Raw genomic sequence first — 26732 nt, forward strand, 5'->3', positions numbered from 1 at the left:
TGTATTTCTGTGGGATCTGTTGTTGTTTCACCCCTTTTGTTTCTGATTTTATTTATTTGGTTCCTCTCTCTTTGCTTCTTGGTGAGTCTGGCTAGAGGTTCATCAATCTTGTTTATCCTTTCAAAAAGCCAGCTCTTGGTTTCATTTATCTTTTTTTTTTTTTTTTTGTCTTTAAGTCATTTATTTCATATTTTATCCTTGTTATCTCCTTCCTTCTGCTTACTCTGAGATTTTCTTGTTGCTTTCATTCTAATTCTTTAAGTTATAGAGTTAGATAATTTATTATCATTTTTTCCTTGTATTTTGATGTAGGTCTGTAGAGCTATATACTTCCCTCTTAGAACTAGCAAGCTAATTTTTAAGTTGATAATTCTGTATGGCTTCTGTACGATTTTTATAAATATCCAAATGACTCTTGGCAGAAAAAAAGGTTCCCCACCCCTGTTGTAAAGGAATTAAAGAGAGGGTCAATTTAGAACATCTGTGAAAATGCTTGAAAACAGCATAAAACATTGTACATTGTAAAGTGATCTATAAGAAGGTATCCACCTCACTCCCCTACTTTTGCTCATTTTTATTCCCAGAAGTGCTTTTTTTTTCAGCTTTGTGGACCTTATGGCATCTTTCTCTCACCACTCTTATCTTGGTTTGCTGCTTGCCCACCCATTACCTTGTTAGAGCCTCACCAGCCAGGTTTGCCTGGCTGCTGACAACAGAGAACTGGTTGGTAATTTTAATAGTACAGATGTTTTTGATTGATTGTTTTTCTCAGAGAAACTGTCTCTGGCTGATAGGGCTCTATCAATGTGGCCAAGATTTCTTACTATTACCCCAGATCCCCCCACCAATGGAGGGCACCTGCCCATCTTGGCTCTCTGCTCATTCTGCATCAGCCTCCCACAGGCAGACAATGGGCTCACCAATTCCTGGGAAAGGCACTCCCTGTTTCTCCCAGTTCTTCTCCATGTGAAAGTTCACACCTTGGTTTGAGGTCAGTATGCCACTAAATTGACATCCCTCTATTTTGGAAACTTTCCTCAGAACTTATTGGCAACATCAGTTGGCCACCAGATAAGAACCCTGAGTACCAAGATGTTTCTGATAAGCAATAACCCAAGTGCTTGGATCTCAAGAGGAAACCGTGTGTAGGCTTCATGCCTCCAGAAATGCTTGTAAGGGCAAAACGGCAATGGAGGGAACAAGTTCAACACAAAAGCAAGACCTTAAATGGTTTTTGTAAATGAGAAGTGATTTGGATAAACATGTATTCAGTGAGTGCTAAAGGCCTTCTTCTCAAGGCCTTTCCAACACATTCTCTCTTTCTGGTACACTCTCTTCTCAGCCACCTCTTATTCATCCTCAAGTATTAGTTTCATGCCATTCCCTCAGGGAAGCCTAGCCCCATTCTCTCACTGTCCTGTGTCCTGTTATCCATTCTCATGGCTACCCTTTTATTTTGCAGCATTTACTGCATCATTCACATTTGTCTTGCTGTATTCCCACCAATGAGCACAATGCCTAGGAACACATAAGTATTTGTCGGCAGAATGTACAAATGCTATGCATTAAAATTCACTATGCAATGAACAGGGTTTAACCAGGACTCTGACAGCTTTGGTTGAAATGACAATGAATGCCACCTACCCCCGCAATGTAAAGCAAGGTGCGGGACCACACATGCAGGGCTTCCACAGGAGGTTGTGAAAAAAAACCAAACAAACAGGTTTGCTCCCTTTAGCTTCTGGCTCCTCACAGGCATAAGGGATTGAAGTTGAGAAGTCACTGATGTGGGAAATCAGAAGGTTTCCATAGAGCAGGAAGTGTGCTTGTCCTTATCACAGGCTATTAAGAGCGACTTTCTGAAGACCACTTAGATGTCAGTGAGGATGTGGAGAAAAGGAAGCCCTTATGTACTGTTGGTGGGAATGTATATTGGGGCAGCCACAATGGAAAACAGTGTGGAAGTTACTTAAAAGATTAAAAATAGGACTACCATATGATCCAAAAAGTCCACTTCTGAATATTTACCCAAAGGAATTAGAATTAAGTCCTCAAAGAGATACCTGCACTCTCATGTTTATTGCAATATATTCACAATTGTCAAAATATGTCCACTGATGGATGAATAAAGAAAATGTCACGCACACACACAAACACACACACACACACACACACACACACACACACTTCTAATATTCAGCCTAAAAAAAAAAGAAATCCTATCATTTGCAACCATATAAATGAAACTGGAGTATGTTATGCTAAATAAAATAGGCCAGGGAAAGACAAATACTGTTTTTGTTCTTTCTCACTTATGTGTGGAATATAAAATAGTTAAACTCATAGAAGCAGAGTAGAAGGTGATCAGTAGAGGCTAGAGGAGTGGGGGAGATGGGGAGGTTATGGTCAAAGGGTACAGGTGTCAGGACAGGCCCTGACAATGCCTACAGGAAGCCAAGGCCAGACTCACTCCCCTTATCTCTTCGCCCTACCTTCTGCTCCTTCAACCTGAGGGCATTGCGTGGTGGGAGGATGGCAAGAAGCACTTGGCTTCCTGCCTAAAGCAGGCCTAAGCTGAAAGAGTGGAACAGATTTCATTTCAATTGCATTTCAGAGATTTGGCTTCTATATAAGACCAGTCTTATTAGTTACTGAAATGAGACCTATGCTAAAATTGACCACAGGTCTTACCATATTAGAATTGTCCTGGAGAAATTATGAGACCTGGCCTAGATTTTGTTGCTGGGGGTAGAGAAACGGCCACCAAGGTGGGTTTTTAGGGACACATGTGAGAATAAACAGTGCTGCTTTATGAGTGCCCGACCCAGTCCCTTTAGTTGAATGCAACAATCTAATCTTCACTTAGCCACGGTATGTAGGCATTATCCTAGTTTATAAAAGATGGTGGAAGGAAGATTCAGCGGTTTAGACAAATTGCCTTGCATCGTCACAGTTTGGTAAATTTCAGAACTAGGTCTGAGACCCAGGTGGAGGACTGCAGGTTCCATTCCTTGCCCTCTCCATCTAAGAGCATTTTTAACTTTACTTCCCAAACGTTTTGTGTCTTGCTTGTAGGTCCCTGGTTCTGAATTGGCCTTCTTTATCACTATTTTATAAGCCAAGTCATCTGTAACCAAAGACAGAGGGGAAATGATAAGATGTGCACATTAATGTGCACATTAACGGAAGGGAGGAGTCATCATGGTTCATTCAGGTGAGAATAGTGAGCTGAGAAGGGAGGAGCAGGTGGGGTGGTAGTAACTGGCTACCACAGCAATAAAAACGTGTCAGCTGGGGCAGAGAGAGAGAGAGAGAGGCAGGGAGACTGAGGGTAGACAAGAGGTGGCTTCGCCCGCAGTCCCCAGTGCCCTTTTATAGCTGCTCTCAGCTGCAGGGTTCTGTAGCTCAGGTGGCCTGAGACCTCTGGAGACCCTCTTGGTACTCCATTGGCAAAGTTGACTTAAATGAACTCTATCCTTGAGAGAAGGAAAAGCTTACAGGTATAGGACAGAGTTGTGTTCATGGCGGACTTCTTCACAACGCATCCTACCTGAAATGAACCGTGTCAACCCCCTCTGGTAACGAGGGGGCAAGAAGCACTTAAACTGACAGACTACAAGGCTCGTTTACAAACTCTCCCCTCTGAAGGCAACTGTAAGAAAGGATTCATAGAGAGTATGTTCAAGTTTGGAACAAATGCATCGGCACTATAACCAACTTACTGGTATCCGTGCTGTTTAGGGCCACTAATGTGGCACTTGAAAAGACTCACAGAGAAAACTTATTTCTTAGAGTAGTTGGGAGCAGAGACTCTTAAAATGATCTGGGATGTGTTGATCTCACATGCGGGCTCCATCACTGTGATGCAAAAATCTTAATGAGCCCAATAGGGTTTCCAGTTCTGGCTGGCTGCTTATGAATCAGGTATATTGCTAAAAACTGTCCAAATCAAAATAAAAGGAGAGAAATCATTAGAAGAAAATAAACCATAAAAGTACGTATAGGAAACTTATTAGGTGCCAGGTGCCATTCTACCTGTGTTATCACAACAACCCTCTGAGGTGGGCATGTCCCATTCATGGATAGGAAACAGGCCGGAGAGCTGTGTAAGCTTGCCAATGTGTGTAGTTTGGGAGTGGCAGACCCTGGACTCCCAGTCAGGCTTTCGGGCTTGGTTTTCTGAACGGCGTGAGTGGCCCATCGTGTTTGGTACTTTGTCAGCCTCTCTGTAGGAAGAGTGTAAGCTCCTGGGGTCGCCTGGCTCTGACACCCCCATCTCATCATCTGTGAAGGGAAGGCGGCGGGCCTAATACTGCTGATGGGCTCTGTTAGCTGTCATTACAGGAATCCCCAAATCCTTGGATAATCCTTCATATGCACACTGCTTGGGAGGTTCCAGAAGTGTCGGGCATAAAATAAATTTCAATAAAAGCACATGTTGACTTTAAAGAAACATCAGGCTGGGCATGCCTTAAGGAAGATGGACACATGATACGCAACACTATCTGAAGACGGCTGTCCTCTCCCACATTGTTGAGAAGTGAGAGAAGAACCATTGAAAAAAGTGATTAGGAAGTGAATCAGAATATGTCAGTTATAATAAAAGTAACTTTTAAAAACCATTATATTTTACATTCCAAACCATGATAGACGGATGCAGATGCTCATATCCCAAAGGTGACCGGAGGGGTGAACCCAATGTTGGGAAGACGTGTCACCTTTGAAGGTGTCCAGTTAGTGAACCGTGGCAAAGGGGTTCCCCAAGTTAGGTCAGTGAGCCTTTCCTCCATCATGACTGCGGGGCACGAGGTGGCCGGGCACAGCGAATGGCACAGCAGACCCTCGCAGTGGTCCAAGTCCTCTGCATCATTAACTCGTGTGACATACACGAATAGCCTGCTTCCTTCATTCTTTCAACCCATTATTACGGAGTACCTTCCGCAGGCCAGGCACTTGGCCAGGAGCTGGGGATACCCTAGTAGGCAAGACAGTCTCTACTTCCATGAAACTTACTTAATTAGTAATAATAAAATTAGCACTTGGTTACAATTGTAATAAATGCCCTAAAGGAGAAGTATAAAATGAGAGCATATGCCACGGTGACCTGAGTTTGTCTGAGGGGAAGCTTTCTGGAAAGAAGTGATGTTCCAACAGAGATCTTCAGGATAAGGAGGGATGAGCTAAGGGAGGAAGGGCTGGAAGGGAAGGCTGGTGGGGCAGAAGGAACAGCAAGTGACCGTAAGGGCCTGAGATAGGAAACCCTGTGGGCAGGCCTGTGTGACTGGTGGCAGAGTGTGAGTGTAGCAGGAGACGGGACTGGCACATTGGCTCCCGCTGCCTGTCTAGAATCCTGTAAGCCCACCCGGATCCCGAGTATAGAAAGGCAGCCAGCCATTCCCCTACCAGCCCCCGCTTTAAAAGAACGCAGACTTGGTGGCTAATTCTGGGCGCTTATCTTCAGGAAGCATTCTCCTACATTCACAGACCCAGATATGGAATTTTTATAGTCCATCTACAAATGCCCACATTGTACCAAGTGTCTAATTACAGTGAGACAAACCAGCCTGGCTGGCCCGTTGAATTAAGCAGGCAGGAGTTGTGAATGACGCATCTCCAGTCACACACAGCAGAATCATCTGACCCCAACATGACAATTAAGCAATCATAAAGTATCAGAACCATCTCTTGCCACTGCTAGCCTCCTGTCCGTGTCAGAAAGGCGAAACCAGTGGAGCAGGTACGCGAAGGCCTGGCATTCAATAAGACAAAACCCCAAGCACTCACCTAGAAACCTAAAGCCTCTCTCTTCTCTCTGCCTCTGTCCCCTTTGCCATCAGTCAAAATGGACCCATTGGCACCTGGAAAATAATGCTCCCAAGTCTCCCTATGCATTCAGCAGACAATATGTAATTTAGATAGCTGTTTTCATGGAACACCCAGGCGCTTTATAAACAGTAATTAAGCTTCTCTCATACCCAGTAAGAAGGCGTATTTCCACTTTACAGCTGAGGAAAGGAATCAAAAGACAAGCACATGCTAAATGTCTGGCGGGAGAGGGCTGCTGCCACAATTACGTTAGGAATCTCATTAATCCGTGAGGCTCCTTGTAAACCTGACCAGAATAACTGCTGGCACTGAACATTCCAGGTTTTTTTTTTTTTTTTTTAACATATTTTATTGATTTTTTACAGAGAGGAAGGGAGAGAGATAGAAAGCTAGAAACATCAATGAGAGAGAAACATCGACCAGCTGCCTCTTGCACACCCCCTACCGGGGATGTGCCCGCAACCAAGGTACATGCCCTTGACCGGAATCGAACCTGGGACCTTTCAGTCCACAGACCGACGCTCTACCACTGAGCCAAACTGGTTTCGGCAACATTCCAGGTTTTTAACACCAATGCTTAATTGAGACTTTCTTCCTTTCATCTTCCATTATTCCTACAGAAAACCTATAGAGACTGGAGGATCAGGATCCAGCCAGGAGAATGTCCTTATGGCTAATTCAGACGGGGAGAGCTGTTGTGAGGGAGACAGCCTTTTCATATGAAGAGAAAATGGTGTGATTCCAAGGCCATACCCCTGCCTCCTGTCTCCATCTTCACTGCCTAGTCTCCTCCAAACAGCCTCATTAAGACTACACACAGTCATGAAGAAAAGAAACATCTTTTCTTAAAAAGTATTTTGGCCTTCCTTCGAAGTTATCAATTCTGATAAAATCAGCCTACTGAGAATAATCCAGTAGACATCACACTCACATTCTAGTCTCCTTTGAATCAAAACATTTCTAGCCCGTCCGATGTTACTAGAATGATCACTTTGTGAAGATTAACCCTAAATTGGTACCAATGTATGAGGGGGAGCATGGAGAAGTGGTTAAGAACACAGATGTGGGGATCAGGCTTCTTAGGCTCCACTGTTTATTAGCTGGGTGATGGGCAAGTTTCTTAACTTCTCTAAACCTTAGTTTATTCACCAACAAAATGGGTGTAACAGGGCTGTGGTGAGGAGAAATGGGACAATGGATACAAAAGGGTATGTATCCCACAGGAAAACCCTCAAAAATGCTAACTATGATTACTGATCCCCTAGTGTGGCCTGTGGAGGGTATGTCCTAACTTATAAACAGGCAGGGTCCCGGAGCAGACGGACACCCTGCTCCCACTTTCTAGAGTCACCAATAAATAATATCTGTCCTAGGAAGATCATTTACCTTAGGGCATCAGAGAGCACTTTGGTGTGGGGAATTTGTTGTTGTTGTTTTTTAAGACAAAGTTAAGGGTTAAGGGCTTGAAACGACATAAAGGCAAAACAAATACCAGAAGTGCAATGTTAACATTTTTATTGAACTGAAATCAGTGTAGAACAACAGGGACCACCATAGCTGCTGAGCTCAGTAACAACTGAAACGTCCCTGTGACATTTTACCTTCGGGAGTCCTAACATGGTCTGGATGGAACTGAGAAACTGCGTATATAGTATATATGTAGTTTTTAACACTTCAGAATATTTTGAAACGAGCCTCACAGCCTTGTTCAGTTTTTTAGGTTCCATAGAAAGTGGATAATACCTCCTGTTGCCTCCATTTAATAGTGCCCGTTAAATATCCTTTCCCAAAATGTTTCTCTCAAAGTGCTGGTTATAAGTTTCCCCCAATCTGGTAAATGTAATAGAAGGATTTAGTAACACTTGGGAGGAGTAATAAACTGTAAGAACTTCAGAAGCAGTAAAGGCATATACCAAGCACACATGACAACACTCACCCTTCCAGAAAGACAATGAACTGGCTAAAGCGTTTCAGGCAAGCTCCAGAAGCAAAGGATAAAGTTTTCAAGAGGTAAGGCAACCAAGCAGTGTTGGAACTAATGGAACATTTGTGGCTAAACCTCATTTCAACATCTTGCTTCCAACATGCAAGCATGCATTTATTTTCATAATAAAGTGAAATACTTTAAGGGAAAAGAAAACTCCTCTAACAGTTAAAAAGATCCATCAGAGATGAATGCAAATTAATACTGAATTTTTGGAATCAATGAATGGAGCAATGATAGAAACTGACCACACCAATTACTTTTGAGAGAGCCAGTCCTAACATCTACCACCAGAGGTGAAAGTTAACCCTCTAAATTACTCCATGAGAAATAAAACCCAACAAGATAGAAAGTGAAATCCCCACATAAAAAACAAAACCACATCTAATTAATGTTCTTTTTGGTTTATATTAAATTAGCTGCTCATTCAATTTAGAATCAATTTATGAGTGTTGATAAAAATCTTCAAAAATGCTTCAAATTATTTTAGATGAAATGTGATAAGACATAACTCACTCATCTTGACAATGCTCTTTTACACTGCGTCTTTCAAAAAAAACACTAAATAGATTCTTTGACAAAAACAGCTAAGTGACCACACATTCCTGCAATGATGACTTGAAAGTATCTAAAAACCTAACGGTAGGATATGAAAAATGATATATTTTAATAGGCTTATGCCCATCTTCAAAAGAAATGCAGCCTCAGGTAGCAGCAAAGTCAGAGATTTATAACTGATACACATTTTATAAGGATCTTCCCCTGGTACACAACAAATGTCTAATTTAAGGCCTTTATAGGTTGGTGGTCAAGTCTATGGGTATACAGTGCTGGATTTTTGTGAAGCATCTCCAGCTTCTATTACCCAATTTGTAAACCCGAAGACGCGCTGATGTAGGTGGGTAGGAACTCCAAGGGCTAACAATTAACAACTAGAAGACTTGTCTGTAAACAGGTTCTAAAATAAGAGTTGGTAGTGAAACAATTGAGAAGGTGCCTCTCATCTTGTAGAGGAAAAAAGTGATGTGTGTCTGCTGATAGAGATGGTTTTAAAAAAAAAACACACAAAAAACAACAGAAAACACAACTGCAACAGTTGAACTTCATTTCAAGACTGAGATTTAGAGACTTAAGGTTTAGCACTACATCTAAGCCAATGGTCCTCATACGTTAGCTTGCAAAGTATGAGAGGATACTTAGGAAAATGTGGGTGACCCCCTGGGCCCTACACCCAGAGATTCTAATTTGGGTGATGTAAGTGGTCCAAGCACCTTGCTTTTGAGAAACACCACTCATAGATAGCAATAGCAGCACACAATCTTTGATTAAACACCAACGAGGTCATTATCTACAGACAAATCCCTCCGCATACTCCACCATAATAATATGAGGACCAAATTTACCCCCAATTAAGTTTCCTATCTTTTTTGCAAAGTTTGAAATCAATGAACATTTACTAATGATTGTACCAGTTATTAGGAAAAAGGAAGAGCACCAGGGATCTCGATGGTAAAAGAAATCGAATTTCCTAGGAGGTCCATGCTACATAGAAATTAAGTTTCTGAAATAATGTTATAGAGGTGTAGTGTAGAGGGTCTTGTTTTAGTCTTGGTCTAGTTTATGTATTTATATTACATTATCTACTATTTCCAGTTAATGTTTTAGAAGAACTCCAAAGAGAAAGTTCATCTACATGCTCTCTCAGGTTTTCTAGATAATAATATTTTTCTGGTTTATAGTGATACACAACAAAGTTATTTTTTTTTTTGGATGCTGGAGACAAACATCTTTATTAAAGATACTACCAAAATTTGGCAAACATTTCAAAACAGATTTGTAAACATAATGCTTCCCTTTTTAACTGGCAGCACTTTGAAAAGACAATACGGTAATACAACACAACTTGAATCAACATTAGTTCAAAATCCTTACATTTTGACATAACTTATGTTCCCACATGATAAAACAAGTGATAGTTTAAATCAACGTCAACAGATAAACTCCATGAACTGAAAGTTTGTGCTGTTTGATGAATCACAGTATGCTATTGTTAAATATATCCACTCTTTTTTATATTCCTGGCACCCAGGATGAAGAAAAAAATCTTTAAATATACATTTCATGTAGGTAATAACTTCTTTGCACATCTCTCCTCAAAAAATACTTTATAGCAGTATATAAATAGGTTACCTACATATTTAATTTTATAATTTTGCCCCAAAACTATAGATTCGTTTCATTTTCATAACATAACAATTTTGCCCAACGACAAAGCTGACAAACAGTTGAAATGGAAATGCTTTTGTCTTTCACAATAGAAGTAGCAATTTGAAAAAAATAAACCACAAAAAAACAACAAAAACAAAAACCTACAGTAACACTCGTCAGTTGTTTAACCTGAGCGTTTGGCCTACTAAGAGTAGCAGCTTTTTTTCCTTCAGGCACGCTCACATCCACACCACCTCCGCACACACACAGGTCGCGCACACGCTTTCAGACGCTGGTAGGCCACAGTGAGCTTCCCGTTGCTCCAATCAGGTGGGAAGCAGTGTAGCTAATGATTAACCACACTATATACATAACTAGCAAACACCTTAAGGCAACCATTGCAATGGGGGGTTAACTTGCAGGGCACTTTACCGTTCTAGATCAAGTCAGCCTGTGTATAGATATATATTTGTGTGTATGTGTAGCTACACACATATACATACTCATAGACCTTTTTATTTCTTAACCCTCCAATACAATGTTTTAATTTTTTTGTATTTTGTGCAAATTTCTAAATATTCTACCATTTAAGGCAAAGAGTTTGCATTAAGAAAGGTCAGAAAATAGGCTTATGTTTATCCAAACGCATTTCACCTTGCACATTACTGGTTTGTTTTTTAACACACATAACTTTGAAGTGTGGACACTGGATCCCCAATATCTAAAAAAAATCATTGCTAATTACAAACAAGTTTATAAGGGAAAAAAACTGATTTAAAGTATAGATACTGGATCCCCAATATCTAAAAAAGAATTTACTTCTATTGACAAACATAAGTCTTGAGGGAGGAAAAAATAGGACCAGTAAAAGCAGCTTCAAAATTGCAGGGAAGCAAAGCAATCAAGGGTTGTGGGGAGGGGGGACAGAAAGAAAAAAATAGTTAACTCAAGTTGACAAATACTGAAACTTTCGACAGGCAAAGTTTCCTTTTTTAGAATCTTAGAGCAACTCATTTGGAATTTTAAATAAATAAGCTTAAGTTTATTCACATCTTCTGGTCCAAGCAGAGCTCTAGTGCCATGCCTCTGCTTGCTGTTGGTCAAATTCACCTATCAGTCTTTTGATATGAGCCAGCTTGTTATGAAGATACTCGCATCTGTATTTTTCTTCATGGTAATTGGGACTAGACTGTGGATGGAAAAGAACAGGAGGAATCAGGTTACATAATTTGTAATTACTTCCCAACTTCATGTCAGAAAACAATAGTGATGACACCTACCTGCTTGATCTTTTGATATTCTTGTAAGACTTCTTCATGAACATTCTACAAAATTAAAAATTAGAAATCAGAAGAGAACTTTTTTTGTTTTCAACATATATAGTTAATACACATTTGAAAGTGTGTGGGGAAATATTGATGATGGGGATGTAAATCAGTACAATTACTAAGGAAGGTAATTTGGCAACTGTTATCAATACAGCAAATGCAAAACTGGCTCAGCACTTAGATTTTCTTTCCGATTTCCTGGTGTCTGAGTGAAATGGTGTGTGTGGAAGGTCACTTGCTGCAGCACTGCTTGTGAAGCAAAAGATAGTAAACAACATCTAAGTGTCCATTAATCCATGCAAAGGAATACTAAGGAGAGCATTAAACAAAGGAGAAGTGTTTATGTACTTATATTTAAAAATTCTCTATGATTCATTGTATTGTTCAGTGAAAAAAGCAAAGTGCAGAACAATTTATACAATTGACATCACTTGTTTAAAATGATGTCAATTGTATATTCTAAGAATTTCATTAACTCCAAGATGCATATTTCTTCCCATCTTAATGAAATCAGGTAAACATGTATCATAGTTTAACTCATTTGAATGTAACACAATAGTGTATCTTATCACTACACTTCTTAGATTTAATTATATATGGAACCTATGTGAATTTTCTTACACACATACACACACACACACACACACACACACACACACACACACACACACACACACCTCTGAAAGAATACACTGAAACCAGCACTACTGATTATCTCTAGGGAGGAAACCTGGGTGGCTGGGGAAAATGGCTAACCCTTAAGTATCATATAACCTGATATGCGATGGATCTAAGCAGGTTCCAAATGCTGACATTTATTCTGTACAAATCTATAGTCACCTCATTTTATGGATGGGGATTTTGAGGCAAGTTAAATAACTTGCCCAGGATCACAAAAGTATTAAATGGTAGGAGGTTGGAACCAAACCCAGCATCTGGCTCTGGAGCTACTTCTAATCACCAAACAATCCTTGGAAGATAATCATGCTACGCTGGTAAATAACTACATAGAAAACAACAAACCTGAAACACATATCACCGTCTTCTCGAATCCTCAAACATCAACTCCTCTGGCAAAATATATAATTCTAGGCGGCTTGTTTAAGAGAGTAAGGCCTCCTAATAGAAGTCATAATGGATATCTAAGACACAGGCGCTCCCCTGTGGGAAAACTCAGCCATTCTCTGGCTCGATTCCTGTCAGAACAAGGGCAGTGGGCCGGGACGGCGGCACCATCTATGCCTGTGAAGTGCGACGAAGTTATCTGGTCTATCAAGCAAGGAAAGACTCATTTATATTAATCCTTTTGCTAAGAACCATGAGGATATTCAGGCCAGGCTTCTGCTGTTCTTTGAGCTGTAGTAATATTACCACTTAAAGTAGGAAAGTGAAAAGTGATCACTACCTGCTAACAAATAAATGTCTGTCTCTGGAATAGCTGGAAACACTATGTTTTTCTTTACTTAAACCCCAACCTTCTGTGGTATTAAGACCCTTGTTATATTTTATGTCTACATCTTCCATATTCTATGCCAGGCTGAGGTTATTTAAAAATTACTTAAAGTATTGATTTGGAATTGCAGTTTTGAGGGACAGTACCATATTTAGAGCTGGAGCCTGAGTTAAGTTGACAACGCAATAAAATGTTTTGATGGAGCCAAAATCCAATTTGTTTTCCTATTTATTTGTGTTTGGTATTCTTCGCAATGCACTTTGCATGTATTGCTGCAGCACTGTTTGCATTAAGCATATATTGCATATTTTATACATATGATGTTAAATAGAAGGTTATTTTTTTTCCACTGAGAAATACAGGTTGAAGCACTATAGTTCAAATATTTAGTTACCAGCTAATTTTAAATGGAAGCTAAAAGCTGCAGAGAAGCTGGTCAGCAAGAAGGCCTACGCTGAAGGCTAACAGGATGCCTGGGGGTTGGGCCAGGCAGAGATAAAAGTAAAACATGAGAGCCAGCCCGTCTATAAACACATGCATTTACCTGATACTCTTTGGAGCCTGGAGAAAGGCGCTTTCGTTGTGCATCCAGTTTGATAAATCTTCTAGCTACGGTCTCCATTCTGGCATGTAAGGCCCTATATTCATCATACTCCGCATTGAAGTCAGCCTTGTAATTCTGGCGTTGTTCATAGGAGACGATAGCAATATATTTTCTAATAAGGAAAACAGTATAAAAGATAGCCATGTCACTCCTTCCAAGACCTGCCAGGTGCAATTCTCCCACGGAAGAGCTTGAGAGCTTCGGTGAGGAGAATAAATTTAAAAAGACACGAGGGAATTATGCGGGAACTGTCTTTGGGCCTTTCACACCTGCTGCCACCAAGGTGCCTCAGGCTTCCTCCCCTTTATGATTAGGCAAATATTTAAAATACAAAAGGAAAATTGTCCTTTAAAAAAATGACACAGTATAACCTGTATAACAGGAAGGCAGTGTTGTGCTGTTAGTCTAATTTACTTTCTTTATAAAAATGCCATAAAGCTGTTTTACTTTGGGGTCTGAACACTTGTAGGGATCTGGTGAATGAAGACCATTTTCCCAGAGTGTCAGTTTACTCAGTGGTAAGTAAATTAAACCAGCATTTTAATATTCATATTATTTGTTTGTGGATCCAGGGGCTGGGATCACATCAGGGTCCTTTGCACTCTGTGCAAAAATCCCTTGACTTCATTGAGATAAAAATTGAGATTTCAAACAGGGAGCCCCAGGGGGTGCATAATATTCTTCACTGTGGGAAAACCTTGGAGTTCAATCCTCTCCAAAATGGTTTCAGATAACTTTCCAGTTATATTTAAATGTAATAGCACAGATACCTAGTTGGAAATGTGAGAAAAGTAATGCAGTGAGCAACCTTAATGTCCTCCTTAATATTTTTATTCACGCTGAGTTAGGGTGGAGGTTTAATTTTCTAAGTGTAATGGAGACTACGGTAGTATGCTGTTTGAGAGCTGCCCTGCTGGAGTCTGTGCTGTAAAAGGAACACCACCAGCCCAGCAAGGAAGCAATCCTTTCCAGACGGGATGTCCTCTCCTCTCCTCTCCGCACTGCAGAGGGAGCCCACTAGGGAGAAAGTTCCCGGGACAGTACGTGAGGAGATGGCTAAACAGATTGTGAAACTCAGGTTCAATCTGTTATGCAAAATATTCATTCTGCTTTCTCAAAACCACTCTCTCAATATTTTATTTAATAAATTCCTTAGGAAAGTTACAAACCGACCAACAGCTGTGTTGTTATTATAGAAGATTATTTGATTATATTGGCATTTTAACAAAAAGCACTTTATTATTTTTATCAAAAAGTATGAGTTCTACAGTTGGTTCTTAATGCAGGAATGGAATAAAATTTTAAACAATTTGGACAATTCACAACCAGAGTAGCAGAAGTATTCTTATTATATAAAAATTAGGAATACTGAAATTAAGTATGCATTATTCAGAAGTTGACCATTAAGGTTTTATAGTATGATCTTTCAATTTCTTATGAAATCAAGTTAAGTTTTATTTTTATAGTTTTGGTAATTTTTTCTGAAAATTCATTGTTTCTCACTATTTTTAGAATTTTTTGTGTATATATATATGACTTAGTTTTTTGTTAAAATAAGTTGCTTTTACTTAAATAAAGCAAGCAATCACATAGCTTCTGTATTTTTGTAATTTTTAAAGAGCTAAAAACATGATAAGGGATCAGACATGCACTGATGAGGCAGATACATCAGTAAGTTAAAAAAAAAATTTAATATAGAATTAACTGATTAAGTTGAAAAAACACAGCCTTACTCCATGGGGTGAGGGTCAGAATTATTTTTCTGTCTCCCTACCTGATCTATCATATATTATAAGTATACATCACTAGGGCAAAAAAGAGAATTTCAAAATCCATCACTTGAGAATGAGAGCACAGTACTGTAGTTGTTATTTGAGGGGGGGGACAACTTTCATAGCAGTTGGAGAAATGAACCCCCCATCATTGGTGGAGACAGGTGCTGTCCCCCAACTGACTCTTCCTGGGCCAACTCAGTGGTGCCTGCTTTTCAAAGCTCCTGCACAGAACCCAAAACCAAACACTATTTCAGATGAGAGAGTACTATACGTGGCTTCTTTTTAGTTAAGAAGAGATGATAACCAGTCTTATGGTTTTCCTGCTGTATCATTTGACAATAAATATAGCTTTCACACTACTGTTAAGCAAAAGTAACACATTTATGTATAAAATATTCTCTACTCCAGAAATGAACATTTCATGGGACACTGAGGGCTAAATAGCATAATTCAACTTTGTCCATCATGGTACTAAATTGAAAGAAACTATTCATACAGCCCAGATTTCATTTTCTATTTTACATTCAAGCTATTTTGCATGTTTGTTCATTTTTTAAGCTATCGACAGTTAGACCTGTTTGCTCTTTCACTCTCCATTTTCCCAGGCTCTTGCAACTTAATTATTTTCTTCTTATGAAGCCTTTGAGTCTGTAAAAAAGCTAGAATTATGTGTCCAAGTTATAATTTCTGTGATAGCCAGTTACAAAAATGTCCCCGGCGCAGCGTTTAGCAACTTGTAGCCACAACAAGAAAAACATTATAACCTGTAGAAAAGTGAGATGATCAAATTTTACTATTCTCTTAAAATTAATTTGATAGCATAGCTTTATTTAAACAAAATCAATCTACCTCTCCTTTGTATTAACTGCAGAGGTTTAAGCACTTTATCAGAAACACATTCAGAGAAGGTCTGTGCATTGACAGACTGTCAGCTTTGAAGAGTCCGATCCCTGAAATCTTCCATAATCAAAAGCTTGGCCTGGCCCCGGAACAAAGGACAGGCTTCTCTATACTTAAAGCCCCCAAGCAGAGCTCTGAGCAAGGGGAGGCACAACCTGCTGAAGCCGGCTGGGTGGATTTGGGACAAGCAGGCTTAATGGCAGCCTTTCAATTGCAGGGGTGGCTCCGGGACACTATTTCTGGAACTTCTTACTTTTCTGATTTGCAAATTGTGGGAAAAGAATTTGCAAAGTTTCTAAAATTAAACAGTTCTCTCTCAATGGCAGACATCTGAACTTACATCAAATAATCTGGGAGTTCAATTGTTGAAGAAGGCTCCATGGAGGCAGTGCAACCCTCTTTAACTCCTACGAAGAAAGAAATTCAAGTGTTCACCAACAGTACGGTTATAAAATGCCTATATTTCTAAAATAGATCAGAAACATCTGGAACACTTTTCCTCAAATTCTTTTCTTCCATCTCAATAAGCAACAATGAGCAAGGAATACAATTGAACACGAACAATGGAGGCCTCTGACCAGCGCCAGCAGAACCGACGCCAGGCATTGAAAGCACCCTGGCTACTGCAGTGTCTGCACAATAAAGGAATTCCATCTTAACCCAAGGTCAGTCTTCTATTCTTTCAGCAACAGTTGTGGCATCTGCCCAGCAATTCAAAGACTGCGGTGGCAGATGCAGCCAGACAATGGGAGATAAAATTTTACATCAACATCTACTTTTCATAGGATTCAAACAAGGCCGATGAGACACTGAAGTCAGGTAGCAGACTGCTTCGGTCACTGTATTTTTACTGCTACTCTTTTTGTATGCAGACAGTAGAATTGGGTAGGAAATTTTCCCATCCCTTTAAAGTAATTTAAAATAAGTTATTAACACAGACTTACACTCCTCTAATCACTAATCCTCATAACAGATTTGTTTTTAAAAGGACAAGTAAATAAAGTGCTAGTCCCTCAAAACTATGCTATGAAGTGTATAAAATCCCTCAGTATTTCATTTGTTTGAATGCACATTTTCCAGAAGGTATGATTACACTTTTTACTTGAGTAATTTTTTATCATTCAAAGTAGAATTAAAGTAATAACTCAAGCCATAACCCTGCCTGCTGGCAAAACATACATGTTCAATATAAAACTAAAGTGAATATTTGATACTTTTTTGGTTTAATACTTTAAAGGACAAAGTATATTTATTAAATTATGCAAACTTGTGGACTTACTGTTCATGTACATGTACATATAGATATACACACATATATGTATATATATGCATATATACACACACACATATATATACATACACATACATACACATACACACAGATATATATATATTAGAAGTCCCCCATTAAGCATAGGTAATATGTTCCAAGACCCCCAGTGGGTGTCTAAAACCCCTGATAGTACCAAATCCCACATATACTGTTTTTCCTATACATGCACACACTTTACAGCTTCACTTTGGCACATCTGAATTGCCAGCATCACTACTTCTGTGCTGTGGGGCCATTATTAAGTAAAATAAGGGTTACTTGAACACAAGCCCTGTAATACAGAGACAGTCTATCTGATAACCCAGCCAGCCCTAAGTGAGTGTCAGGCAGGTAGTGTATACAGGGTGGAGACACTAGACAAAGGGGTGATTCACCTCCTGGTTGGTACAAAGGGAGACAGTGTGAGATTTTATCACGCTCCTCAGAATGGCACACAATGTAAAACTTATGAACTGTTTATTTCTGCAATTTTGTATTTAATATATTTGGAATCAAGGTTGACAGTAGATAACTAAAACCACAGAAAACAAAACTGTAGATAAAGGAGACTACTGTATATTTTGATTCACAGGGGAAAAAAGCTTGTTTTTACAACAGCCTTAGTCTTAAAAAAAAAAAAATAAAGGCATCAAGTGCGTGTCACCTGGCTTCTCCTTTGACACAGACACCAACTAAGTTCCAACAAACAGGTACAGGGGATGTGGGTTTGACCTTCCTCAGTTCATGATAATCTCAATTGTCTTTGAAAGATGCCATATCCTCATTGAAGGATTCAGAAAGACTAAGTCTGCTTCTCCAGGCCTCCAGGTTTCTACATCCTGGGACACAGTCCCCCCAGCACTAACCTCTGACTCAGGATCACCACTTAAGGGTAGGGAGTGTAGAGAGTGGGGCATACTCAGGGATCTGATGTACTGACTCTGAACGGGAAGTTGTATTACCTCTTGCCTCTCCTGACCTGTGTCCAAATGACAGTGTTTGAGGAAAGAAGCTTACACCTATCTCTTAGTCCACTATACAGTACCATACTGATGCCAATATTTCAACAGATAATACCATGATACCATGACATGCAATATATTCAATCCAGGTCAATAAAGGCACTATAAGATACTATTCTATAATCAAACTTCTCACATGGTAAAAACAGTAGTTAAATCTAAGGATTATATACTTCTAATATTGAGGGTAAGTTAAAGAAAGACAAATCTCCTTAAACTCTATTCATTAAAATAATTTTTCTGAATTTGTATTTTCCTGGGGAATTTTGCCTTGATTATGTTGGGTTTAAAATGAGCAGCAATGCTAAATGATGGTTTGGGGTCTTCTATGTGCTGGCATGTATGACATTATGCTTTAGAGGACAACTCTTGAAAAAAAGAATCCAATTTTGTTATTAGGTTTTAAAAATCACTATATCCCAGGTAAGCAATCCTATTGGTTAGCTTTTCTTTAGAGGTAAAGCATTATGTTAAGCCTCTTTGGGTCTCTAGATATTTGGCTTTTAAAGCTCAAAATCTTGAAATGATTAATTTTATTAATAACAACGGATGGTGGTATACTCAAATTGCTTTTACTCTGAATGAAGATGATTTATGAATCTGTAAATGTAATTTTACCTCGTCTGTTCTATAAAGAATTTGATATTTCCCCTGTGCTAATATCAATTAAAGCAAGGGTGACCCTGTTTCTTTGGCATAGAAGGAAATGAATATTTTTATTGCTAATCATGTGCCTAGCTAAATCAGTTTAAGAATGGCATATAATAAGTCATGTTGAGGTTGCATAACACCATCACAGTATGGAAAAGGGCAGCAAAGTCCTCCTTCTTTAAAGGGGTCTTGGGTATGATAGGGTCATTTCCAAATGTCATTAACAAGTTAGAGGCTCAGTGCACAAATTCGTGCATGGGTGGGTCCAGCTGGCTGGGTCTTTGGAAGGAGGAAATAGTGGGAAGTTGGCTGGCTGGCCTGCCCTGATTGGGGCCCAATAAGGGTTGGACCAGCTGAGGGGAGAGGCCACAGGTGACTGGCCAGCGGGCCCCATCCCTGATTGGGGTGGGGGAGCTGATCTGGGGTGGGGCTGGGTGCTGGGAAGAACTGTAGGAGGTTGGCTGGCTGGCCCCACCCCCTATTGCAGGGGGTCAATCAGGGGCGGGGCTGGCCAGAGAGGGGGGCTGTGTGCCAATCAGGGTGGTGGGGGCCCATTGGGGATAGGGCCAGCCAGGGGGAAGGGCTGCAGGCCAATCGGGGTGGGGCGGGCTGATTGGGAGCAGGCCAATTGCGGGGGAAGGACCATAAGGGGGTTGTGATCGGGGCGGGAGAGTCTCATCAGGAATGGGGAAGATTGGCTGGCTGGCCCTACCCCCTGATCAGGTGGTTTGCTGGCCACAGTGGGTATCATAGCTGCCAGTCATTCCAATGTTCTGGTTGCTGGCTTTTTATATATATACTAGAGACCCAGTGCACAAAATTCATGCACAGAGGGTGTGTGTCCCTCAGCTCAGCCTATATATATATATATATATATATATATATATATATACACACACACACACACACCATATTTAACAGGTGTCCAAAAAAAGCCTTCTCAAAACCACAATACTAAGATTAATAACTAAATGGGAAGCTCCTTTGATACTATTATAAACAGCATAACCTCACACTTATGACAGTCCCCTTTCCCATTAATTTTCATGTATAGTTGGTTTTAATAAGTATAAAATACCTTCATTGGAATCTGTACTGGAGTTGTTCAGCTTGGCAATTTCCTCATCTCCTTTAAGGTCCTCTTCCTTTTCCTCACTCATCTCAATGTCGTGTGTCTTTATTTGGTCCTTTTCCTTGTGTTTTTTAGACTTCTTTTTGGACTTTTTGTGAGACATTGAATGGTTTTCTTCCATAGGCTTTGGACACTTTAGTAGAACTGAATCAGAGGGTAAGGTTTCCAGAGAAGTCCTAGAGGTATATTTGTCTTGCTGGTCCTCACAGTTACTACTGTTTTGACTAAAACTGTCAACAGGTAGGTCTTGAGTCCCCCGGCCTTCTGGAGTGCTAGGGGAGTTGGAGTTAGAATCTACAGTCTGAGGAGGGTTGGAGGCGGGCAGGTGGTTTGAAGGCAGTGGTGGAGCGGTGGGGATGGCAGCAGCTGCAGGGGGTGGCAGGAGGCCTGCAGATTTTTCACTGGTGGAATTCAAATGACCATTTAATGTTGGTGGCACTCTATTTGTCAGGTGAGATATTCGAGCTTTTTTATTCATTAAAGGATCAATGAAATCTGACTCCAAAAGCCGTTTCTGGAGGGGGGAACAGAAAAAAATATGAGCCAGTTTGCACTAAAATTCAATATATGCATCCTTGGTTACCATAAGAACAACTGAATAATTTTATTCATGCTTACTTCTCCAAACTTAGCAAGAACAAACAAACAAGCCACAAAAACACAAGTGTCGTAAATTCTTATGTCTAATGTAAAGAAGTAAAATCTGGCAAATACAGGGGTGGGCAAAAACAGGTTTACTGTGCCATGGTGACATTCTTAAGTTAATAAAGCTATTGTAATAATCATAACCTGCCTGTCTTTTTCCATATGAACAACTATAAACCTACTTTTGCCCACCCTGTATATGTATGTTGGAGTTCCTATCTTTTTCATCATACAGCCTCACCCGAAGTTCTTTGAGAGACTATTGCAATTTATGTAAATTATACTACTCAGGAGAGTTCTAAACAGAAGTGGCCTCCTGACCTACTTATAATAAAGGAGAGGAGGACACAGTTTGTACCATCTCCCTCTGTCAGAACAGGGTTGGTAAAAGACAATAAGCCTACATTTAATCTCTAATGTAAGATGCTCCAGTTATGAATATTTTGACTGTCATTTATTATTTCACTTGTCTGAAGATGGGAACAGCCAGCACCTTCAGAGTAAATTCTCCAAGTATCTCTGAAATACTAATCATTGTTGAAATATTATTCATTTTTCCCCTTCACTGGATTAGAAAATAAATCTTAATAACTGGTCCATAAAAATGATATGGAATTACTGTTTCAAACATTTAAAAAAAACACTAAGATTAGCCCAATTCAGCAGCAACAATAGTATTTAAATTAGAAAGAAAATTCAGACAGTTGAAAAGTATTAAGTATACATCCAATGAATACTGTGGCTTAAACCGCAGCTTGAGATAAATAAGTTAATCACCCCATTAATTAATCTGTTTTCAATTTAGCACCATTGATTTGGCACCCAGTATATAATCAGATCAGAAATATCAGCAGCTTCATGGTAAGTGGCATTACAATTGAGGCTTCTATAGATAATGTATATGCAAGGTCAGAAATGCTTTCATTTTGTTCCTCTTCTGTTCCTCACAACAGGCTGCTAATATTTTCTGACACGAATAGCCTTTACGCAGAGCATGCTAACGGCTTGTCACACATCTGTCCTGCCTCTCTAATCCTTGGGAGGGGAGGGCAGAGAGAGGGGCACTCTGCCAGCAGTACTGGGATAAAGAGGTCTATCTCACTGTCAATCCCAAATACCTGGGATACAGAGGTCAAGGCTGGCCCTCTGAGAACCAAGCAGACTTGAACTCTAATACTATCCAGGATCTCCGTACCCTTTTCTAAGGCAAATTGAATTGCTTAGGGGAAACCAAGCCATATTAAATTCTAATTGCAGTGTTCTGCTTGGGATCTAATTGGGAACTTTCTCTACCTCAATAATAATAGTGGTTACAGCAAAATTGTTTTCAGAAAATAAAAATGGCAAGAATTTTTTGCTCGCTTATTTTAAAAAATTTTCCCCAAGAATATTTTTCTGGAACGTGTTTCAGATAAAATTAAATATTTTCAATTTTCTATATAATATGAGACTATATATAGGATTGGATAGGTCTTCAAGTTAGTGACCAAATGGAAAAGCAGATAATCTTACAACAAAATGTAAGCTTTAAAAATGGAAAAACAAGGTAAACATTAAGTACTCTGACAAGAACTGTAGTACAGTGGAGAAGGGATCTTGGCTGAGAGCTAGTACCTGAATTCCAGACTGAGTTCTGCCATAAACTAGCGATGTGAGTTTGGGCAGACAAGCTAAGCATCTTCTGTGGCCTCACTTTCTTCACATATAAATAGAGGAACTTAACTAGATGCCCCAAGGTCCGCTTAGGACTATGGCTGTAATTCTATGCAATACCTGAGGAGAAGACGCAATGTCTCTACTGGAACAGACAGGAGATTCTGAACGCCTGGTGCTGGCAGCATTCTGAGATGTATTTAATTTCCTGTAAAGGACACACATGTTCCAGTTATGGAGAGAATTTTCATGATAGAAAGCTTACCCTTGCCTCTCTTTTCCCAGCTCAACACTAAAATAACAATGACTAAAATAATCTTATATGCATCATTTTTAAAGGAAAAGAAACTTACTTTGAGAGCACAAAGTCTAATGAACGTCTGTCAGTTTCATTGTATCCAGGCCAATCTCTCTGAAGCTCTTTGAAAACATAATCCTTTAAGGTATACGAGAGGTCCTTAGGATTCAGATTAGCTACCTGATACATGGTGTGAAAACAGAACGGAACATTAGATTCTTTTGCTCTTTTCTAACCTAAAACAGGTAACCTTTTGGAATTATATTGAAAATAGCTGCATCAATTGGCCACAGAGGGACTGCTCGTTTTGCATATACCTGATCTCAACAAATGCTATTCAACTTTATTTGGCCAATTAAAATTTTATGTAAATAGCTAAGAAAAATTTCCCCCTAAATGGCCACTGCACTTGCTATATTTCTAATCAAATAGTAAGCCCACATTAGGCAAAGAATAGAGAAAGATTTTTTAAAATAAATTTTTTCTAGTCAAAGGAATTAAAAAACAGTTATATTATATTATCAACATCATTGCTATCATTATTATCTACTTTGATTCTTTAGTCACTTGTATTAAGTAGAAACCAAGTAGTGCCCAAATGTTAGGTTACAAACTTTCCCTTCAGTAATCAACAGAAATTATTTCCATAAATAGTATCAATTGTGACAACTTTGTCATTTTCTTGGATAATAAGAGCCACTTATTCAGTCTTTGAAATTCCAAAAAATGGAAATAAACCAAAATAACCCTCAAATGACATACAATTACTGTTATTAGTCTGTCAGTTTAGTCCCAAGTGTAATCTTTTCTTATCCCCTAACTACAATTCCTAGAGTGTCCAGGCCTAGATTCTATTAACAACACAAATGTACTGATGGAAGAATCAAATGGAGAGTCATTTTTAAGGCTGGCAGAAAATTATTCCTCTTGTCAATTCCTACTGGAAAGGTCTCCTTTTTAATGACTTCTGTGTAAGTACTATTAAATATAGTAGGCTAGTATATGCTTTCCTCACAGCTCGGCAGAATCCTAACATATAAAAACCCAGGGTCTGTAAAGACCGACTGAAGGCTCCACTGAACACCAAAAGTCAGTCCTGCAATCAGTGCTGGGTTGCCGTGTGACCCAACCCTGACTGCTGCTGGTGCGGGCACAGCGACCTAGCACCGACTGCTGAGGATCTGCAGATCAGGCCCGAAGAGAGGTCAGAAGAGAGAGGCAGGGCCTGCTCTGTAGCCTCCTCTGACCAGGTGTTGCCTCCGTCTCCGGACTTCGCCAGCAGCTGCACCTGTTTCTCTCTGGGCCTCTGTGTGGGCTGCTGATCAGCCCTGCCTCTCTGATCAGGCCTGGAGATAGGCGGTTAGGAACCAGAAGTCCCAGATTGCGAGGGGGATTTTAGGAATCGGATCTAAACCAGCAGTTGAACATCCGCTAAGGGGTCCCTGATTGGAGAGGGTGCAGGCTGGGCTGAGGGAAGCCCCCCCCCCCCACTCCATGCATGAATTTCGTGTACTGAGGCATTAGTACTAATATGTTAATATTGTTGCAAAATAGATAATGGTAGGCTTATCTTAAAATTTAAATATGCAAATAAACTGACATGAGGTACAACCAGACTTCTCAAAGTGAAATAATATAACAATCCTTAGAGTTCCTATTATCTGGGTTACTACACATGCTAATAACACCCCAAAACTAGAGATTATGCTTTCACTCTCTCATAAGAGTTAGTATCATGCCTTTAATGTAAGAGAGAATAGGTAAAAATAGACTTAAAAGTGTTATTCTTTGAATAATAGATGAAAACCTGCAGGGTTTTTTGTTTGTTTGTTTGTTTTTAATGATGAAATTTAAGAACAACTTTGGAAATATTTCTGCTTTAGAAAAAAAGATCACATATGGACTACCATCTATGGTTGATTTGAATGCTAATCAACTTTTATGACCCAAAGTCAATATAAAAAATATAGGAAGTTCCAAACTATTGACTTGAACTAAATTTATGATCTACTTTTACAATTAAGCTTGTGATTATAAGATTACTGATCAGAACTAATACTTTTTTCACTCATGTCTTTAATGAAGACAAGCGATCTTAACCTATGCAATGGTAGTATACCAGGCAAGACACAAACTATGTAGTAGGTAAAAATATTCTAATCTATACCAACCAAAGATTGGTAATACATTGTACAACTTCACCTATATAAACCAATAAAAATTATGACAATCATTTAGGTGATTCAATATTAAAAACAGACAATGAAAGAGTCTTACTTACTTTTTTAAAATGAAATTTCAATGCAAAGTTTATTTAACCCAAATGAAGATAATGACTCAAAACTTTAATTGTTTAACAACTCAGAAGCCTCTAACTTATAAATCCTAGTATAAATGCCTACATTTCAATTAGTTTTTAATTCTTTAAACAAATGCTTTAATGTAATATTCAGGAGTTATATTTCATGTAGCAAAAATGATTCTGAACTTTCTCTGCCTCAATAATAATAGTGGTTACAGCAAAAACAAGCCTTCTTAAATGAACTTCTCAATAAGAACGTAGGTGGAAGGAACTCTCTCCTGCTGTTCTTACCTGTTGCAGAATTGCTCCGAGAGAGTTCTTGTCTTTTTGATTGACACCATCTTTCTGCAGTCGAGCCAGCAGCTCAGGTTTCTTGTAGGCCTTCAGTGCCAGTAAGTGAATCACTCTGTCCCTATATGGCCGCTGAGAAACACTGCTGCTGCCTTGTGTCTTTCGAATCGTATTTGCAGGGTTCATGGGGGTTGACCGTTTCCTCTCAGGCACTGCATCTGATAGAGCTTGAGGTACTTTCCGAATCTGCACTCTTTTCCCTACAGTCCAGCAGAAACGACATTTGTTACACATTTGTGTATAATAATATGAATTAGATTTTTTTAATGAAATAATTTATTGAAATAAATATTTATTATAAAAGTATTCTGGCCACTTAGTTATGCATTGATAATAATTAATGACACACATCATAGCAACAAAGTGGAAATTTTAAGGATGTAGGTATTTGATGTTAAATGGAAATTTGCAGAACTTTTTACATATTATTTCTACATATTACATATTATTTCTAAAATTACACCTAGAAAAGGAAAATTAGAATGAAACTGAGTAAGACCCTCATTTTATAATGTCTGAGGTATAATCTTATAATTCATTTAATATACTCTAAGTCCCTAACTGCTCACTCTGGTTAAAGAACAGAAACAACTGGCAGTGATATACAATGAGGGGCAACTGCTTTAGGTACAAGTTTAGCAACTAGAAATAATGACTAAGGAAAAGAAGTCATTTAAGTGCTATGGTCTAGAGTGAAAATGGCTGGCTTAATGGGGCAGGAGATTTACTGAATAATTCTGTCCATGCTAGACTCCGGAGGCCTGGCCAGAGGGACTGTTTGAAACCATCCTACTGAAGGTAAAGGAGAAAGGATGAATATGTCACTAGCTCTTATTGTTCTTTACTATCTTGACTTAACTAATTTTAAATATCAGGCCAAAATACTGTACAACTAAGAAATTCAACATGAAAGGAATATTGTCCCACAATAAGAAAAGCTGTTAAATTAGAGAGCAATTAGGGTTTTGGAATTAGATTTATATCTGGTTTCTGAATTTTTCTTGATTTAGAGACAGCTAGATCAATGTCAGATGCACTGGGAACAAACTGGTGATCATGCACCAATTATGTGTTGGGGAGGGCACTGCTTTGAATGGGATAAGCTCAACGGTAAAGTACTCTCTTAGCATCTGTAGGGTTCTATGATAAATACCCAAGTTTTCCTACTTGTACTTCTTTGCAGAAAGGTTTCATGGACAAATGCCTAATGTCCACTGTTGCTTCATGTTAGGCTGCTAACTCCATGTCCCTCAGCAGACCTTGATTCAGAATATAATGGCTAGCAAAG

At 39.2% G+C, this 26732-nt stretch overlaps 1 protein-coding gene across 1 annotated transcript in view; it reads right to left on the reverse strand.

The window, feature by feature from the left end:
- Positions 1 to 9564: 9564 nt before the first annotated feature.
- The window catches only part of ELL2 (elongation factor for RNA polymerase II 2), a 71233-nt gene continuing 54065 nt past the window's right edge, over positions 9565 to 26732 (reverse strand). The window contains exons 5-12 of the mRNA XM_084881965.1: positions 25385 to 25644; positions 22847 to 22971; positions 22614 to 22701; positions 20142 to 20709; positions 16419 to 16485; positions 13344 to 13515; positions 11299 to 11343; positions 9565 to 11207 (exon numbers count right to left, since the gene is read on the reverse strand). Coding sequence (XP_084738091.1) covers positions 11091 to 11207; positions 11299 to 11343; positions 13344 to 13515; positions 16419 to 16485; positions 20142 to 20709; positions 22614 to 22701; positions 22847 to 22971; positions 25385 to 25644 — 1442 coding nt within the window. The 3' untranslated portion in view covers positions 9565 to 11090. The remainder of the gene's footprint in view (positions 11208 to 11298; positions 11344 to 13343; positions 13516 to 16418; positions 16486 to 20141; positions 20710 to 22613; positions 22702 to 22846; positions 22972 to 25384; positions 25645 to 26732) is intronic.

Source organism: Pipistrellus hanaki (assembly GCF_964339955.1).
Source record: "Pipistrellus hanaki genome assembly, chromosome: 4".
Lineage (NCBI taxonomy): Eukaryota > Metazoa > Chordata > Mammalia > Chiroptera > Vespertilionidae > Pipistrellus > Pipistrellus hanaki.